The 20,924-nt window shown below is 39.0% G+C and overlaps 1 protein-coding gene across 1 annotated transcript in view; it reads left to right on the top strand.

Annotated features, from left to right (window-relative positions):
* LOC126191352 (pre-mRNA-splicing factor syf1 homolog) overlaps positions 1-20,924 on the top strand; it is a 154,272-nt gene that overhangs the window by 120,615 nt on the left and 12,733 nt on the right. The window contains exons 14-18 of the mRNA XM_049932191.1: positions 1,362-1,471; positions 1,551-1,754; positions 9,121-9,237; positions 9,500-9,638; positions 9,724-9,885. Coding sequence (XP_049788148.1) covers positions 1,362-1,471; positions 1,551-1,754; positions 9,121-9,237; positions 9,500-9,638; positions 9,724-9,885 — 732 coding nt within the window. The remainder of the gene's footprint in view (positions 1-1,361; positions 1,472-1,550; positions 1,755-9,120; positions 9,238-9,499; positions 9,639-9,723; positions 9,886-20,924) is intronic.

A 20,924-nucleotide genomic window follows, 5' to 3' on the forward strand; every position in this document is an offset into this window, starting at 1 on the left:
AATTTGATATGCAAAATGTAGTAGGTCACTATCATGTATATCCTGTAAATTGTATCAAGCATGCTTGAAATACTAAAACACTGATTTTATCAAGTGTGCCTTGTCCTCCCTTGAATGTGTGTAGTTTTTCTTATTCATTGCATGGTCATATTACTGTGGACTTATTCGAAATCTGTTCATAATTGTTTATTTACTATGCTGCGGATGATCTTCCATGTATGTTACTTTTTTATTACCCAGTCATTGGACAACAATTGTCCTTTCTATGTTTCACTGGAGACAGGATTTGTGGCTCCCTGTCTGACAAGGATGATGAACTACACAGCTCGACACCTGTTTCAATATCACTTTCACTTGTGAAACAGCTATCGTCATAATTGTACTTCTCATGTGCATTGGCCGCACAGTCGAGTGCATGCAACACCACATATTGCACTGACTTATCGTACAGAAATGTTAATATTTCAGCTGCTTCTACTTTTTCACCATTAAAAATTCCTTGGGTTCCTTTCTGACAAAATGTCAATTCAGCAACTGATGTAGGTATAATGTAATGTTTACTTTGTTTATGATTGCCATTGCTCTGCTGTGTATCAACACCACTAGCACTGTAGCACTAAGCAGTTCAACTACACTCTGTAGCCTCCTGCTGTGCTCACCATTGGATACCTCCAATCCTGCCCTCAGTTTTCATTCGCAGCCAATATTGTGATTGCGTGGTGGCATTTGGGGCATCGAATGCCATGAACATAATTGGCCTTTTGTGACCTCACAATCATAGGATTCCTTGTTAGTAAGACACCAAGTCACTGATAAAGTTCATCTCCATGTTTGAGCGATATATTCTGCAACTGGATGATCAAACTTGTTTTTGACCATAATTTGGAAGTTGGTGTTCAAATTGTTGTCTGGTTGATTTTGGTCTTGCATTCATAGAAAACTGTGCTGTGGTTGTAAAAAAGTTAATGTATGATGTGATTGTTTTGTTAGGTAGCTTCAGGCCTTTAATAATAAAGTATACAAGAATGAGAAGACAGGAAGAAGTTGCAGGGTGTAGATGCATGCGACGAATATTGCACCTGTATTTAACTTCGGCGGGGTGGGATCAGGCAAGATGATGCAAGCAGGAGTTGCATCACCACAATTAGCTTTTTGATGGGCTTGTACCCACAGAGATCAGTCTCCTCACTGTATCACGGTAAAAGGACTTATTTCTGCAAATACCCTTTTTAGTGCTGGAGAATTGTATTATATTATTTACCATTTGTGTATTTCTATTTAAAAAAAATTAATAACCAAAAATTTACTTAACAATTCAGTACAATTTTTCAGACTAAACATTTTCTCTTCTTTTCTTACAGCTTTGTATCTTTTATATGCCAAGTTGGAAGAAGAACATGGTATGGCAAGACATGCAATGGCAGTTTATGAAAGAGCAACAAAGGCAGTTCTACCAGAAGAAATGTTTGAAGTAAATTCAAATTTTTTATCATTGTTTCATGTGATAAAATGAAAAAACAGTACAATAACTCAGGTTATTTCTTTTTTAGGTATTTAATATTTACATCAAGAAGGCTGCAGAAATCTATGGTGTTCCTAAAACAAGACAGATATACGAGAAGGCAATTGAAGTTCTGAATGAAGAAAATTCTCGAGAAATGTGTCTTAGATTTGCTGAAATGGAAACCAAATTGGGTGAGATTGACAGGGCACGTGCTATATATGCCCACTGCAGTCAGATGTGTGATCCTCGGGTAAGTTCTTTTAATATATGGGAGTATTTGATCTCCAAATCTGGGTTGTTAGTGGACACTCAGTTTTGGACACTCAGTTTTGCAGTTGACATTACTTTTGCTTTTCAACAAAATATTCCCAATTGAGAAACATACTGTTTTCTTGTTCTCTTGGATGAACAGAGTGATAATTTCCAATAGACACATTTAGAACTAGAAAATGACTATTGCCTAGCTTTCAGAAAGATTAGTTTTTTCTCAAGGAGGAAAGAGTGATAGGTTTAGAAGGGAGGAGCAGATCACTCCGACCTCAGCTCGAGAGAAACCGACCTGTTGTGAGGACATGGGGAGATAAAGGTGAAGAGGTAGGAGGTCAAAAATAGTGCATTGGTAAGCATTGTACCAGAGTGAGAACAAAAGATGAATTAAGAGAAATACTCATTATTGTATGATTGCACAATCATGAAGGCAGGCACATCCTTGAAATATAATAAGAGCATGTGTATGTAGTGTTTTAAAGTCTAATGATCACTTAAAACTAGTCTCAGGTAAGGAAGATGCCAGACAGAGATTGATTGGGATAAACTTCAGGAAATGTAGTCCATCAACAAAGGAAGGAGCTTACATAACCATTGTTCACCCATTACTTGAATATTGCTCATCAGTCTGGGATCTTTACCAGATAAAATTCCAAATAAGAGGAGTGCAGCTTGTTATAGGTTCATTTAGTAAGTATGAAAGTGTCACAGAGATGTTCAGCCATCTCCAGTGGCAGATGCTGCAAGAGAGGTGTTCTGCATTGTGGTGTAGTTTAGTGTTAGAATTCCAAGAACACGCGTTCCTAGAAGAGTCAACCAATGTATTGCTTCCTCCTGTGTGTATCTCATGAAAAGAGCATCAGTGCAGAATTAGAGAGATCCAAGCTCACATGAAGACTTACCAGCAATTGTTCTTCTTGTGAAACAGTCACTACTGGAAGAGGAAAAAGAGGGAAGTGACAGTGATATGCAAATTACCTACTGCTACCCACCCTAAGGTTCCACATGGAGTGTAGATCCACATCTATACCTATACTCTGTGAACTATTGTTAATTCTGTAGCAGAGGGTATGTCCCATTGTACCACTCATTAGAGCCTTTTACCTGATCCATTCACGAATGGAGCACAAGAATAACGATTGTTTAAATGCCTCTGTGCTGTAATTAATCTAACCTTGTCCTCACAAACTCTATGGGAGTGATATGTAGAGGGTTGTAGTATATTCCTAGAGTCATCATTTAAAGACATTTCTTGAAACTCTGTTAGTAGACTTTCTCGGAACAGTTTCCATCTGTCTTCAAGAGTCTGCTTGGTCAGTTCTTTCAACATCTCTGTGCCACTCTCTCATGGGTCAAACACACCTATGACTATTTGTGCTACCGTTCCTAGTCATATGTGGTACAGGCCTCACACACTTAAGAAATATTCTAGGACTGGTCGCTAAAGTAATTTGTAAGTGATCTCCTTTTTAGACTGATTTCATTTTACGTGTATTTTATCAATAAATCGAAACCTGCTACTTGCTTAACTCATGACTGAACCTGTGTGGTCATTCCATTTCATGTCTTTGCTAAGGGCTACACCCGGATATTTGCATGAGTTTACAGATTCCAGCTGTGACTCACTGGTATTATGTTCATAGGATGCTACATTTTTCTATTTTGTGAAATACACAATTTTACATTCTTGTACATTTAAATCCAGTCTTTGTACCACTTTGAAATTTTATCACTGTCTGACTGAATATTTTTACAGCTTTGTTCAGACTATACTCCATTGTAGATAACAGCATCATCTGTGAAATGTCTGAAGTTACTATTAATATTGTCCATAAGGTCATTAATATACAACATGAACAGAAAGCGACCCAACACATTTTCCTGGAGTATGCCCAAAGTTACTCTCTGTCCAAGATAACATGCTGCGTCCTCCCTACCAAAAAATCCTCAGTCCAGTCACAAATTTCATTTGATACCTCATTTATTTGTATTTTTGATAATAACTGTAGGTGTGGGACTGAGTCAAACACTTTTTGGATATCAAAAAATACTGTATTTACCTCATTGCCCCGATCCATGGCTTTCAGGTGTCATGCGAGAAAAGTGCGAGTTGGGTATCACATGATCCATGTTTTCAAAATCCATGCTGGTTGGCATGGATGTGGTCATTCTATTTGAGATACTTCATTATATTTGAGTGTGGAATATGTCCTAAGGTTCTACAACAAATTGATGTCCAGGATATTGGATGGCAGTTTTGTGGATCATTTCTGCTACCCTTCTTGTAGACAGGTGTGATCTGTGCTTTCTTCCAGCTCCTGGGCGCTGTATTTTGTTCGAGGAATCTATGATAGATTATAGTTAACAGAGGGACAAACTCTGCCACAGATTGGGTGTAGAACCTGATAGGGATTCTACTGGGCTCTGGGGCTTGTTCCATTTTAGCGATTTCAGCTGTTTCTCAGCATCACCGACACTAATAACTATTTCACTCATCTTTTCAGTGGTATGAGAATTAAATTGGGGCAGTACTCCTGGGTTTTCCTTTGTAAAGGAACTTTGGAAAACAAAGTTAAGCATTTCTGATTTTGATTGCTACTCTCAGTTTCAGTTCCCATTTTGTCCATGAGTGACTGGACTGCAAGTTTGGTGCCACTGATAGCCTTTACATACCACCAGAACTTCCTTGGGTTTTGTGAATGATCATTCAACAATATTCTGCTGTGGTAGTCATTGAAGGCTTCACGCATTGCTCTCTTGACTGCCAAACACATTTGATTCAGCATCTATCTACAGCCCTATGCTTTGTTTTGTACCTGTTATGCTGTAGTCTTGTTTCTTTAGAAGTTTCTTTATGGTGGCTGTACACCTGGGAGGTTCTCCCTCATCTCAAATTGTTCTGCTGGGTACATATCTGTCTAGTGCATGGTCAACTTTCCTTTTAAATTTTAGCTGTAGTTCCTCTACATGCCGTTGACCAGAGCTAAAAGCTTCTAGTGCCTCATTGAGATATGACACTACTGCTTCTCTTTCTAGTTTGCTGAACATGTAAATCTTTCTGCTTGTCTCAGTTACCCTTTCTACTTTGGTATTCATAGTGGTTGTAAGTGCTTCATGTTCATTGATACCAGTTTTGATGTGGACTTCCTTAAAGAGGTCAGGGCTGTTTGTTGCCATTAGATCTAATATATTTCCATCATGGGTGGGGTTCCAAACTATATGTTCTTGTTAGTTTTCAGAGAAAGCAAGTAGTAATGTTTTGCAGGATGTCGTCATGCCCACAACTAACAAATCTATATCAATCCCAGTTGATTGTTGGATGATTAAAGTCTCCTCCAATAAATAAAATGTCGTCTGACTAGGGCCTCCCATCAGGTAGACTGTTTGCCGGTTGCAAGTCTTTCGATTTGACGCCACTTCGGTGATTTGTACGTTGATGGGGATGAAATGATGATGATTAGGACAACACAACACCCAGTCCCTGAATGGAGAAAATCTCCGACCCAGCCCATAATCGAACCCGGGCCCTTAGGATTGACATTCTGTTGCACTGACCACTCAGCTACCTGGGGCGGGCATCTCCTCCAATGATTTATACTATTATTAGGATACTTACATGCAAGTCATTTTTTTTAGTAACATCAGGAGGTGCCTCTGGTGCTCAGTGGAAGGACCCTTGTATAATTTTATGCCCACCATTGATACCGAGTCTTGGTTTGACAATATCACATGCAGCTTCAATTTCTCTCTCAGTGGATTGGATTTTCTCATCTATTGCATTGAATACACCATCTTGATCTTCCACTACCCTGTCCTTTTGGAATATACTTAATTTTTCCCTAAAGATCCCACTACTCTCAACTTCAGGTTTTAACCAGCCATATTATGTGAGCTTTACTGCTTTGTAGGAGCTCTTCAGACACTGGCACTCTGTTGCAAATGCTTCAGCAGTTAACCACTAAAATTTAAGTACTCTTACCTGTTGGAGGTATTTCTTTGGATCTTAGACTGATATTTGTGGTTTTCCTACACCTGTCATTATCTGAATTAGATGGAAAGTCATCTAATATTTTTAAAAAATAAACATGTTTTTGTGCACCCCGCACACAGTTAGATACTTGGGGAGTTGCCTCTGATGTGAAATGCACACCTGACCCACTAAGGGGACCCTACAACTCTCAGTCCTATGGTGCAAGTCAAAGAAGTCATAGCCTAGCTTGTCACAGAACCCTTGGAGTCTCTTGTTCAAGTCTTCCACGTGACTCAGAATCAGGGATGGTCAATCTGTTCTGAGTACAATGCTGCAGATTGTGAGATTCGTTGAAACTCTGTAAGCAAGCTTATATTCCAGAATGAAATTTTCACTCTGCAGCGGAGTGTGCATGATGTAAAACTTCCTGGTGGATTAAAAGTGTGTGCCAGACTTAGACTCAAACTCGGGACCTTTGCCTTTTGCAGGCAAGTGCTCTACCAAAGGTCCCAAGTTCAAGTCTTGGTCTGGCACACAGTTTTAATCCACCAGGAAGTTTCACGAGGTTGATATTCACAACTCTCTGCTGGTCACTGGAATTATCCAAGTATGACTTCGGAGCCCAAATGACGGGCATTGTTTGTTCCATTGTGCGCCACATCTTTAGTTGGCTGCATCCTGTTCCCTCAGTAACTGCCAAAGTAGCCTCTTCAACGTAGGTTATGCGAAACACTTGTAAATTATGAAAATCTTTGCAAACATCTGAAACTATGCAAAAATATACAGTTTTCGTGTAAAAATGAAATTTCGGAACTGTTAGTTGTGATTGAGGATAATGTAGCCAAAGATTCTCTAAAGCCCAGTTAAGTTTCCATCTGTTGAGATAATACTACACAGTATATCATGTTTCAGAAAAGCACAGACTTTTTTTACAATTAACAATTTAGTACTACACAATACATCATGACACCTGAGCGAGTTTTGATAAAATCAGCATGAGAAACACATTTAAATGTTACATCACGTTTTGGTACCTAAGTTTTCAAAATGAATTTATGTGACACACGTGATTTTACTTGAAGACAAAGGAAATGCCAGGAGTCAGCTTATATGCATAAGAAATGCTAACACTAGCTTTCAAGCTCTTGCTCTTTTTCTTTTGCCTGTGCCTTATGTTACAGAAATGCATATTTTTTTGTTTTGCACTTGAAGATTTAGTTTTGCCTTATTGGATACTGTTGTATGATGGCAGCATTTGCCTTCTTTAAGGGATTCTTCACATCTCCTCCAGCTCCATGATCCTCTGTCACCACACTACCCAGCCTCCACCTGCTTCTCCCCTACAAACAGAGACACTTCAGTGTTCCCAGAATTTACTCTCATTTACTTTGTTTTACCTATATTTATCTTGAGGCCAGTGACAGCTGCTGCTTTTTTCAGAGAGTTTAATTTATCTTTCATATCTGTCAGCCTCTGAGGTAATCTCAGTTGTCTCTGGGAGATTTCCGTTGTGGAGAACACAATATTAGTAGTCATCATACAGTTCTTTGATGATGATTATATTTTTCTGTGGTTTACCATACTTCCACAACACCTGCCAAAGCACTTGATGTTTCACAGAATCGAAGGTCTTTTCAGAATCCATGGATGGCAGCTACACTGTTATGTGGAATTCTTTACTTTCCACTAAGATGCTTCTAAGAGTATTAATAAGATCAACACACGTGGCTTGTGCCTTAAAACTGACCTGTGCTTTATGCAGTTGATCTCCAAGTGAATCCTGTTTAAAATAATTCTGATGAGGACCACATTGGTTACTGGCAACAGTGTCCCTGTTTTGGGGACTTTACTACCAGCCCATTTTTCCACTCTTCTGGGGATTTCTCTTAGAGCCAAATATGCTTCAACAATGGATAGAGCATTTTAATAATAATTTTGATACCAGTGCTATTTTGTTTAGGCCAGGAGCCTTTGCATGTTTTAGGCTTCATTTTTTAGGCTTCTCAAAGCAACCTGAATTTCATCCATTGTGGGACACTCCAGATTTATATCTTGATATGCTTCAACTTTCTCTGGAACATCTCTCAACTGTTCCTCTTGGTTGTCTTCATTATCTAATACCTCTTTGAAATGCTCCTCCCCTCTGTGCAGCTGTGCCTGTAGGGTCGTAACCATCACTCCAGCCTTACCTTTAACTGGTCCTTCGTGTCTTAATTTCCTCATTGAGAGCCATTTGGTGATAATGTACAGCTCCATTATTTTCCCTTGTCTTGCAACCCCTTCTGTTAACTGTGCCAGCTCATCCATCAGTTTTCTTTGATCTCTCTTTATTCCTATTTTTACTCCTTTATTTGCCTCTGTGTATTCTTTTTGTGTTTCAGTCTGGTGTATTCATGCCTTACAAAGATTTAACCTACGTCTTAGTTCTTAGTTCTTTTAACCTTCCTACACCTATTTCTTGGTCCTGTGATAGAGCTAGGTTCTATTTGCCACCATCTTCAATCATAACTTCACCAAAACTAAGAAGTGGTCACTTCCAACATTTACTCCTCTCTTATGTCTCACATTTAACAAAGTGTGTTGAAACTTAGACAAAGGCTATGTGATCTGTTTGATGTCTGAGAACATGATCTGGTAGATCCACCATATCTTACGGCAATTATGATGCGGAAACAGTGTTACCGCCAATGACCAGGTCATGCTCAGCACACACATCTATCAACAGTTCACCATTTACACTTCTTTTCCCAATCCCACGGGCACCCATGATGTGTTTAAGCATTTCATTACGTGAGCTGACTTTTGCATTTGTTGACTATTAAATTTGTTTTTGCCTCTATGATTAATTTGACACCATTCCTATGTATTGTGTTTTCACATGTCTGTCCCACATACAGCATCACTCCTCCATTTTCTGTTTGACCGTCTCTAGATTCTGGGCACCCTGTTTCATTTAGTCTCAATATTTCCAAAAGATAGCTTTCCATCTTTTTTTGGCTTATCGTTACCATTCTGTATCTCAGTGGCCTTACATTACAAAACCCAATACAGATTTTCATTTTCAGGCCAAAGGTCATAATATCTGTAGGATCCTGTAATTGAATACAGATTTTCATTTTCAGGCCAAAGGTCATAATATCTGTAGGATCCTGTAATTGAAATTTGTGAACACAGTGTGATGTCATCATATCTCACATTTGGAAAAGAATGGTGGTATTTTTGAACACTGAGTATAAAAAGCAACAACATTGAAATTCCAACCTGGACTTTCTGTTGTTTGTATATAATAAGCAGTATGCTGAAAAATGCACTTTTCTTAATTTATGCTATCATAGTTGCTACATTAATACAAAGCAGTGAAAAAATTGTGTATCCTTAGGTAACAGCAGACTTTTGGCAGACATGGAAAGAGTTTGAAGTACGTCATGGAAATGAGGATACAATGAGAGAAATGTTACGAATTAAACGCAGTGTACAGGCTACTTATAATACTCAGGTTAGTAACAAAGTTTATTTTACACACAAATTTAGTTTTAGAAAATGATGACCTTGAAGTACAATCTGAGATTTCCTGTGTCTAAAGCACTTTTAAAAAAGTACCTTTGTTATTTAGAGTTACAAACTATAAGCTAAACTTCTTGTCTCCAGAAAATCAACCATTATCCATATAAGCATGAACATGTCTCTCATTAATTATTCTAATAACCGAACATCAAATTATGAGGATGCCTTACGTCACTCTCAAATTGTGTTTTTAGGTGAACATGATGTCAGCACAAATGCTTTCGGCTGCTAGTAATGTATCAGGAACTGTTGCTGACCTGGCACCTGGAGCTAAAGATGGAATGCGAATGCTTGAAGCAAAAGCTGCTCAAATGGCACAGGGTGAAAGAAACCGTAAGTCTAATTAAAAATCTGTTGAGTGACTGTTTTGTACAATTTTTTCCAAGTTTTTTAATATTGGTATTGATTTTTTCAACAGCACAACCAAAAGGTGGCAACATATTGTTTGTGCGTGGTGAAACACAAGGTCAGGAGCGAGACGGTGTGGATACAACTCGTATAAGCAATCCCGATGAGATTAATATTGATGAAGATGATGAGGATGAAGATGGAGAAAGTGAAGATGGTGGAGATGATGATGGTAATTCAGACAAATATTTATTAATGTGTAATATTGTTAACACAATTAATGTAATGCATGTACATTGTGATAAAGATCCCACATGCTTTGACTGTAAGAAATGTATTATCTTATGTGAGAGAAAACTATCTCGTTTAGTTATGGGTAGATTTTGTAAAAACATTTCTTGCAACCAGTGAATGAGCTATAATTTTTCTTTTGTGTATGGCGAGGATGGAATATGATTGCAGTTATTACTGTCGATATCATGACACATTATGTCTTGTTATGGAAAAAAAACTGGATGCCAACAAATTATTTTTACAATACCCTTAGCCTACTAGGACTTCAAACTTGTTTGCTGCTTCTAAAATCTGTTGTTCCCCACATAACTCCAAGTGATTGCTTTACACAATACGTTATTGACTGTGGTAAAAAAAATAAGTAAATAAAAAAAAATGCAGAATCAGATAACAGTTGTACACAAGGTCAAAACAGGACAAGACAAGGTATCAAGTCACTACAAAAGTTTGACAAAGTAATCCTATTTTAAAATGTATGTAGGGTAATGTTTACTTAGGTGTCATTACAATATATGAGGGCTGCCTAGTAAACATGAAATGAAATCCTTTTTTTGGTACCAGTCATGTTATTTTTTCTGAAAATAAACACATTTAAAACTTGTACACTTTTTCATATGTTTGAACCACTCAGATGTGGGTATCTCAGAAATATAGTTCTGGAAGGATTCAACAACATCTTGAGGTGACAAAAGTTGTTGTTCATGCATTTTTCTCATTTGAAATAAGGGAACCAAATGAAGTGATCTTTTTAGGTGATAAATCAGGAGAATATGAGCATTGAGACATTACTCTTTAACCTTTTCTGTCAAATAATCATTTTTTTCCAAAATGCTGTGTGAAAGCCAACACTTTCACATTAAAAGAAGATGAAGGATTTTCAGTTGTTTTTCCTGATATCATTGGTGACTTATTACAGCAGATTGTTGCATACCATTGAGCATTAACTGTTCAGTCATCGAAAGCTGGTTATGACATACAAAGTGGAAGCACAGAAAAGGATGACCATTTTCTTGGAAGTGCTTCACAAATGAAGCACCTTTGTAGGTTTCAGTTCATCATGGAACATCCAAACAGATGATTTCTACTTAGTTTCAGCCTTGTACAAATATATTCAAAGTTTATCTCCTGTTATGATACTGCACACAGATTGTGCATTCTATTTGGTCTAATTTTGGAGCATTTTTCGTACATCCTTTGACCCAAGCATGTTTTCGAGTTTCTCTCAAATTGTACAGATTCCATCAAGATGATGCTTCTGTCTTACAGCAGCAAGTGACATCCAGATCCTCTTTAATCACTTTGTGCACAGCATAATTATTGCGCAACTGATTTTGATCAGTCTACAGCAATAGCTGAAAGACGCATGACCATGAGAAAATTGTGCAAATCAAGTGTAAACACACTTTTCTTGGAGATGATTGATTTCCAAAAGTTGAATAAAACAATTTGAGGCATTGTTGTCAAGTCATACTTTCACAAAAATCATAAAATACTCTTATAAAGAGAAACTTCACCCCAAATTTCCATTTTTTCACAACATTGTTTCTTTAAACACTAACTGTCAGTGCATTGCATGACCAATTTCTGAGCAGCCATAGGTTCAACAATAACAAATGGCATATTAAAAAATAGTAGTATGGCATCTCAATAGCAACAGCTAGTGGTTGTTTGCAAAAACTTAAAGGCATCTCTCATGCTTAATTTAATACTTATGTCGCATTGCCCATGTGGAGATGAACAACTGTGTTTGGTATGATATATTCCATCTGATATAAAATAGAAATATTCACTTGAGAAAACTCTAGAATTACTAGGAGACATTATAACTGGCCATTACATCCTGCTGAGAATGAGGTCATTAGCAGTGGAGCTTGAACTCAGACCGTGTTAATTATAGCAAAGGTAATCAGCTGCACCACTTTCAAAGGAACCATTCTGGAATTTGCATGGAGTGATTTAGGGAAATGAGGGAAAACCTAAATCAGGATGATCAGGTGCAGAACTGAACCATCGTCCTCACAAATGAGGGTCCAGTGTGCTAACCACTATATCACCTTGCTGAGTCAGTCAAGGATAGTACACTGGTATGCACTGTATCAGGTTCAGTTCAAAGTGACTCATGGGCAGAGTGAGAACAAAAGATGAGTTAGAAGAAAAGCAATGATAGTTGAACAAATAGTGCAAGTAATGACTAGGAGAAAAGCAGAAAACGAGGTGGAGAAATAACCAGAAAGAGAGGGACTGGAGGAGTTGGGTGAAGATAAAACCATAAATAATAAATACTCTGTGATCAGAATGAGATTTCACTCTGCAGCGGAGTGTGTGCTGAAATGAAACTTCCTGGCAGATTAAAACTGTGTGCCGGACCGAGACTCGAAAGGTATAAGGCCCCAAGTTCGAGTATCGGTCTGGTACACAGTTTTAATCTGCCAGGAAGTTTCAATAAATACTGTGATTAAAGAAAAAATTACAAAAAAAAAGAACAGAAAAATGAGAAAAGATGAGGGTGCTGTAGTGCAAGAATTTGTTGGAGTGCAAAAACTATGGCACAAAGGGGCATAGAAGAACTATCCAACTTGGTGACACATTGTACCCAGTTGCTAAGAACACCCCAGCATGACTCGAGGGGCTTGCATACGTGATCACTATGCAGACCATTTGGATCTTCCCAAACAGCACTATAGTGGGCTGCATTTAAGAAGGTGACAGAGTGATGTGTTCTGTGCGGAGAGGCAGAGAATATCTTGTGGTGATACCAGTGTGTTCTCTGTCTGGGTCCCATACTCATTCCAGCCATTGCCTACCTTGGTAACTGGCAACACCAATGTGAGTGCTACACTGGACTACTATTTGTGTTACTGATTCTCTCTGGTAGAATTTATATGCTCTGAAAACTCTCCCTGTCACTTCGTAACGTAATACTTGTCGTGATTGTTTTATGCTGCCTAAAGTGAACACTATAGTTGCTAAGTAACCTCACCATACATAAACTAACATGAAAAGCAATGCTAAATAGTCTGCCCATTTGGTTGGAATGTAATGTAATACACTGCTTCTCGCCCCACCATCCATCATCTTATGTGCACACTACTACTATAATGCTGCTAGGGTGGATCCAAATGATCTGTGTGGTGTAGCTGGTATGCAGGTCCCTTGAGTCATGTTGCAGAATGTGCTTAGTGATTGGGTATTGTGTTGTGTGTTCCCAAACTGCATAGTTCTTCTATGTCTTTTCATGTGTTGATGCAGTTTAGTAGTTGTCACCTTACATAAAAAGCCATACAGTGGACTCATATTAGTTTGCAAACAATTGATGACATTTGATTGCAGTTTGCCAGTGTTATGGGTGAGGTAAGTGATGGTGGGCAGGTGAGTGGAACAGGTTTTGCAGTGGGAATAACTACTGGTGTAAGAATCATGGGGTACACACAATAGTCTTAAAAATTTTATACAGTTTGATCAGGATGTTATAGAGGGAGAGCAGTGTTCTGAAATAGATAATCATTTTTCAGGGCTTGACTTGAGAAGGTGAAAACCTTGGAAGAATAATTTGAGACCTGGGTGATGCTAAGAATTTGTCTGTGACATTAGAAAGTGGAAGTTGTATTTGTTGCAGGGTAAGAGGAGGAGGTTACATAGGAAATTTGTTTGTTGGGAAGACCTGCACAATACTAGCAACAGAGAGGAGCATGAGAGGGGTTGTTAGTAAAGGTGTTGATGGGATTCAGTGGTTCTGCAGATATGTTTACCTGGAATGCCTAGGCATTAAGAGGGAAGTGTTTGATGTGTAGAAGTAATGGCAGCTTTTGAATTTGAGATATTGTACCTATTAATCAGTTTTTTGTGGACTAAAGTTTGGATGTGAGCTTTGATGAGATTGATGTTGTAACAATGCTGTGCCCGTAGCCCAGTCAACAAGAAAATATTATAATGACTTAAAAGAAGTATTTGGATTTGTCTATCAGATTTGTAAATCCTAAACAGAATGTGATGGGAAACAATGCTTAGGATATCAGATTCAATAATAATTGTCACATTAGCCAAAAACAATTTAGATACTCATCTTGATTTTTTGAAGTACCTGTAGTTCAGCTCGTTATCTTAATATATCCTAGGGTATGATTCTTGAGATCCAGGTTTGTAAAGTATCAGTGAAAATGTTTATTCACAGTGTAAAGACTTCATAGTTTATTTCCAAATCCAACATTTCAAACAATCAGCTTCATGTTTTCAACTTTATGAACTACACGAAAGAGAGTCACAGTTAAATAAACAATCCAAATTGATGCAGTTGCATTGCATTTCAGTTCCGTGTTTCATTAATAACTGTAGAATTATGTAAAAATGACATTCATGTTCCACAATGAGTTCACAGTATCAGGCCAAAATTGAAACTCCACTCCAAAACATTGACATTGTTTTCTTCAAAAGCTGAACAAAGATTGTGTTACATAAAAAACTACACAAAGATAATACATCTCTTTGGTGCAGAGTCTTGATGATACGTTTCTACAGCTTTGATGCCTGTACTTTTCGATCATAAGTCATGGCTTTGTGCTTTTAAGATGGATGTTGAATATGAGTAGCTGTTTGGCTTTATTCAGTGTACTTAATCAGCATCTAATGTAACAAGGCCCAACACCTTTTGAAGAAAACAATTTTAAAATTGTTGGAACCTAGGGGAAGGGTTCCTATAACCCTTATTTGCAACTGGTTGGCTGTTATTATTATTATAACTTCTCTCTCTCTCTCTCTCTCTCTCTCTCTCTCTCTCTCTCTCTCCCTCTCTCTCTTTTTTTTTAAAAAAACCTCTCCAAGTTTACTGTAATACAGTTGCTGAAGATGAGCCATGTTTAAGATTGTATAATTGCATATTTTTGAACAACATTTTGAAATGGAATCTCTGTGGTCAAACATTGCAAAACACAATATAAGTGCCAATTACAGATGAAAGACACAAATAAAATTTACCAAATATTAACTTCTTTACGATTCCCAGGACATTACATAGAACATGTGAAAAGAGCAAAACTATAAATAAATGTTCTCATATAATACATCAAACCCATAGGCTGACTTGTTGAACATCAGATTCACAATTTTTTTTTTTATAAAAAAAGCATAACTGGAAAAAAATGAGTGGAATCATAAAATTCATGAATCGTGGTTGGTCATAATCTACTGTTTAACAAAGTTCCTTTTGATACTGGTTCATCATAATGTCAACATCAAAGAAAGTTGCTTCGGATTTGGAAAAGGACCAGGTGAATTTGAGTTGGGAAAAGGATTAAGCTTTCCAGGAAGTGGACGATTTCCACCTCACTTTGAGGGCAGACAACCTCTAAGTATTATATTTTATTAAGTTTTCTTTTGAACATTCTTCTGTTTGATGTTTTTCTAAATTACATGTTTTAAATAATAACTATCACCCAATCACTTCACAATTGCCGTTTTGGTTGGGAGCTCTCTGAGCTGTTTCCGTACTCTGCTATTTGTTGTTCTGAAGGACGCATCAGTGGTCGAGTCAATCAAAATGTGATGTGGTTCCTGAACTGTACTTGATGTACAGCAGCAGATAAAACAAACTTAAAACTGCATTGTCTTAATACATTCTTCTGTCGAAAACAACAGAAACGAACGCAAGGAAAATGCCTTTTCTTTGTTATACATTCACTTTTAACATGTTCTTTTACACGAAACCATTGAAAATGAAAATAAAAAAGTTGTGTTACAATCAAAAAATTGAAGTGAACATGTCATAAATTAATAAATTAATATGTATGTTTACAGAGATGCATTCAAAATTAAAATTAATCTGTCATTTTACAATCTAATAACTTGACTGTGTAGCAGATAAAAAAACACATCCGGTCTCATAAGTGAATCTATAGGAAGCCGTAAGAAATGAAAATGAAATATAGATTTTGGTGCACGAACTAATAACTAAATACAGAAGAACAAACACAGGACTGGATTTGGGATCACATAATTTTACAGACTGCTGTGGAAGAATCAAATTTATTTTATAATCTAATAGTTAACGTGTAAAGAATTCTAGTGGTATTAGCAAATCTTTTACGTATTTATTGACAGAAATGAACAACGTTATTTATTAACACTTTTTCATCTGAGCGTACTCTCAAATAACGTATATTTCCGTAATAACTATACATTTCAACAGACACCAAGAATATGCATCAGTTGTAATATACTACAGTATCAGTATGACTTGACTGAACAGTGCTGAGCAGGCTGAGTCATTGTTGAGTATGGTTGGGCACCTTCAGTCACGTTTGCACGTAAACGAGGTTTTGTTCCCTGGTCTTCCATCGGCAATTGTAAAATAAACAGGTAATATGTAGTTTGTAAATCCAATGAATGTGCTATGTTGTTGTTGAGGTCTTCAGTCCTGAGACTGGTTTGATGCACCTCTCCATGCTACTCTATCCTGTGCAAGCTTCTTCATCTCCCAGTACCTACTGCAACCTACATCCTTCTGTATCTGTTTAGTGTATTCATCTCTTGGTCTCCCTCTACAATTTTTACCCTCCACGTTGCCCTCCAATACTAAATTGGTGATCCCTTGATGCCTCAGAACATGTCCTACCAACTGATCCCTTCTTCTAGTCAAGTTGTGCCACAAACATCTCTTCTCCCCAATCCTATTCAATACCTCCTCATTAGTTATGTGATCTACCCATCTAATCTTCAGCATTCTTCTGTAGTACCGCATTTCAAAAGCTTCTGTTCTCTTCTTGTCCAAACTAGTTATCGTCAATGTTTCACTTCCATACATGGCTACACTCCACACAAATACTTTCAGAAACGACTTCCTGACACTTAAATCTATACTCGATGTTAACAAATTTCTCTTCTTCAGAAACGCTTTCCTTTCCATTGCCAGTCTACATTTTATTTCCTCTCTACTTCGACCGTCATCAGTTATTTTGCTCCCCAAATAGCAGAACTCCTTTACTACTTTAAGTGTCTAATTTCCTCATCTAATTCCCTCAGCATCACCCCACTTAATTCGACTACATTCCATTATCCTCGTTTTGCTTTTGTTGATGTTCATCTGATATCCTCCTTTCAAGGCATTGTCCATTCCGTACAATTGCTCTTCCAAATCCTTTGACAGAATTACAATGTCATTGGCGAACCTCAAATTTTTTATTTCTTCTCCATGGATTTTAATACCTACTCTGAATTTTTCTTTTGTTTCCTTTACTGCTTGCTCAATATACAGATTGAATAACAATGGGGAGAGTCTACAACTCTGTCTCACCCCCTTACCAACCACTCCTTCCCTTTCGTGCCCCTCGACTCTTATAACTGCCATCTGGTTTCTGTACAAATTGTAAATAGCCCTTCGGTCCCTGTATTTTACCCCTGCCACCTTTAGTATTTGAAAGAGAGTATTCCAGTCAACATTGTCAAAAGCTTTCTCCAAGTCTACAAATGCTAGAAACGTAGGTTTGCCTTTCCTTAATCTTTCTTCTAAGATAAGTCATAAGATCAGTATTGCCTCACGTGTTCCAACATTTCTATAGAATCCAAACAGATCTTCCTCGAGGTCGGCTTCTACCAGTTTTTCCATTTGTCTGTAAAGAATTCGCGTTAGTATTTTGCAGCTGTGACTTATTAAACTCATAGTTCGGCAATTTTCACATCTGTCAACACCTGCTTCCTTTGAGATTGGAATTATTATATTTTTCTTGAAGTCTGAGGATATTTCACCTGTCTCATACATCTTGCTCATCAGATGGTAGAGTTTTGTCAGGACTGGCTCTCCCAAGTCTGTCAGTAGTTCTAATGGAATGTTGTCTACTCCCGGGGCCTTGTTTCGACTCAGGTCTTTCAGTGCTCTGTCAAACTCTTGATGCAGTATAGTATCTCCCATTTCATCTTCATCTACATCCTCTTCCATTTCCATAATAACGTCCTCAAGTACATCGCCCTTGTATAGACCCTCTATATACTCCTTCCACCTTTCTGCTTTCCCTTCTTTGCTTAGAACTGGGTTTCCATCTGAGCTCTTGATATTCATACAAGTGGTTCTCTTTTCTCCAAAGGTCTCTTTAATTTTCCTGTAGGCAGCATCTATCTTACCCCTAGTGAGATAAGCCTCTACATCCTTACATTTGTCCTCTAGCCATCCCTGCTTAGCCATTTTGCACTTCCTGTTGATCTCATTTTTGAGACGTTTGTATATTTTCTCCTTTCATCAATTAAATTCAATATTTCTTCTGTTACACAAGGATTAGTATTTTGCAGCTGTGACTTATTAAACTCATAGTTCGGCAATTTTCACATCTGTCAACACCTGCTTCCTTTGAGATTGGAATTATTATATTTTTCTTGAAGTCTGAGGGTATTTCACCTGTCTCATACATCTTGCTCACCAGATGGTAGAGAGTTGTCATCATAACTGCCATCTGCTTCACGTCTGCTGTGCAGCGAGCTACCTTGATTTGAGTATTGACTGTGTTTTTCTTGCTTGTCACTTCTTCTTCCATGTGTGTTTGCTTTTGGGAGGCTTTGATTGTCGGGTGCTATTGGTGGTGTTCCATAGATTTCGTGTTTGTTTTGAATACAGTCAGAGAGAGTCCCTTTAGTCAGCCATAGTGCCAGTAGAGTCAGTGTCGTCGTAACTGCCGTCTGCTTCACGTCTGCTGTGCGGCGAGCTACCTTAATTTGAGTATTAGCTGTATTTTTCTTACTTGTCACTTCTTCTTCCATGTGTGTTTGCTTTTGGGAAGCTTTAATTGTCGGGTGCTATTGGTAGTTCCATAGATTTCGTGTTTGTTTTGAATACAGTCAGAGAGAGTCCCTTTAGTCAGCCATAGTGCCAGTAGTGCTAGTGTTTGTTTTCAATACAGTCCAAAGACAGGTAGTGCTATTTTCATTGTTTTCTACAAGAAGTGGCTAGCAACCACAGTTTAGTGAATAAACAGCCGCCTTTAGAGAATTAGCAGTCTAGTTAAAGGTTGATTAACTCTCTTCAGTAAATTGATTCCTTAGGATGGATAGGATGTGTGACTGCTGTGTACGGACGCAGGAGGAGCTGGCCACTGTTTGCGAGCAGCTGAGCGTGTTGATGGCTGCGGTCAGCCGTCTTCAGGCTGCTGCCTCGGAGTGTAGCGGCAGTAGGGAGTCTGGTGCGTCGCAAGGTACACCCCAGGTGTTACATGCTTCACCCACTTGCTGTCGAGACATCTTCGCGGGTACTGGGCGCGGTTGGGCCACCCTCTCCCCAAGGGGAGTGGCGGGTTCAGCGGCGTTCGCGGCGCACGAGGTGGAGGGTCAATGTGGACGCTGGCCGTGTGGCATCGCCCGCTCTGCCTGTGAGTGGACATGTGGCTGCTCCTTCAGCAAGGTCCGAGCAGGCACACGGGGGGAGGGGTTTATTGGTTATTGGGAGCTCCAACGTTAGGCGGGTGATGGAGCCCCTTAGGGAAATAGCGGGAAGGTCGGGAAAGAAGGCCAGTGTTCACTCTGTCTGCTTGCCGGGGGGTCTCATCCGAGATGTGGAGGAGGCCCTACCGGCGGCGATAGAGAGCACTGGGTGCACCCGACTGCAAATTGTAGGTCATGTCGGCACCAATGACTCCTGCCGTCTGGGTTCAGAGGTCATCCTCAGTTCGTACAGGCGGTTGGCGGAATTGGTGAAGGCAGAAAGCCTCGCTCACGGGGTGAAATCAGAGCTAACTATTTGTAGTATCGTTCCCAGAACCGATTGTGGTCCTCTGGTTTGGAGCGGAGTGGAAGGCTTAAACCAGAGGCTCAGACGATTCTGCGGAGATCTGGGGTGCAAATTTCTCGACCTCCGCTATCGGGTGGAGAAATGTAGGGTCCGCCGGAATAGGTCAGGCATGCACTACACGCCGGAAGCGGCTACAAGGGTAGCGGAGTACGTGTGGAGTGCACATGGGGGTTTTTTAGGTTAGAGAATTCCCTCCCTAGGCCCGACAAGACGCCTCCTGAGATGCGGCAAGGTAGGAGTAGGCAAAATGCAACAGGGAATAACAATATTAATGTGCTAATAGTAAACTGCAGGAGCGTCTACAGAAAGGTCCCAGAACTGCTCTCATCAATAAACGGTCACAACGCCCATATAGTACTAGGGACAGAAAGTTGGCTGAAACCAGACGTAAACAGTAATGAAATCCTAAACTCAGATTGGAATGTATACTGCAGAGACAGGCTGGACAGTGAAGGGGGAGGCGTGTTTATAGCGATAAGAAGTGCAATAGTATCGAAGGAAATTGACGGAGATCTGAAATGTGAAATGATTTGGGTGAAAGTCACGGTTAAAGCAGGCTCAGACATGGTAATTGGATGCCTCTATAGGCCCCCTGGCTCAGCAGCTGTTGTGGCTGAGCACCTGAAGGATAATTTGGAAAATATTTCGAGTAGATTTCCCCACCATGTTATAGTTCTGGGTGGAGATTTTAATTTGCCGGATATAGACTGGGAGTCTCAGACGTTCATAACGGGTGGCAGGGACGAAGAATCCAGTGAAATTTTTTTAAGTGCTTTATCTGAAAACTACCTTGAGCAGTTAAACAGAGAACCAACTCGTGGCGATAACATATTAGACCTTCTGGTGACAAACAGACCCGAACTATTTGAAACAGTTAATGCAGAACAGGGAATCAGCGATCATAAAGCGGTTACGGCATCGATGATTTCAGCCGTAAATAGGAATATTAAAAAGGGTAGGAAGATTTTTCTGTTTAGAAAAAGTGACAAAAAGCAGATTTCAGAGTACCTGTTGGCTCAACACAAAAGTTTTGTCTCAAGTACAGATAGTGTTGAGGATCAGTGGACAAAGTTCAAAACCGTCGTACATAATGCGTTAGATGAGTATGTGCCAAGCAAGATCGTAAGAGATGGAAAAGAGCCACCGTGGTACAACAACCGAGTTAGAAAACTGCTGCGGAAGCAAAGGGAACTTCACAGCAAACATAAACATAG

This window comes from Schistocerca cancellata, chromosome 6, assembly GCF_023864275.1.
Source record: "Schistocerca cancellata isolate TAMUIC-IGC-003103 chromosome 6, iqSchCanc2.1, whole genome shotgun sequence".
NCBI lineage: Eukaryota > Metazoa > Arthropoda > Insecta > Orthoptera > Acrididae > Schistocerca > Schistocerca cancellata.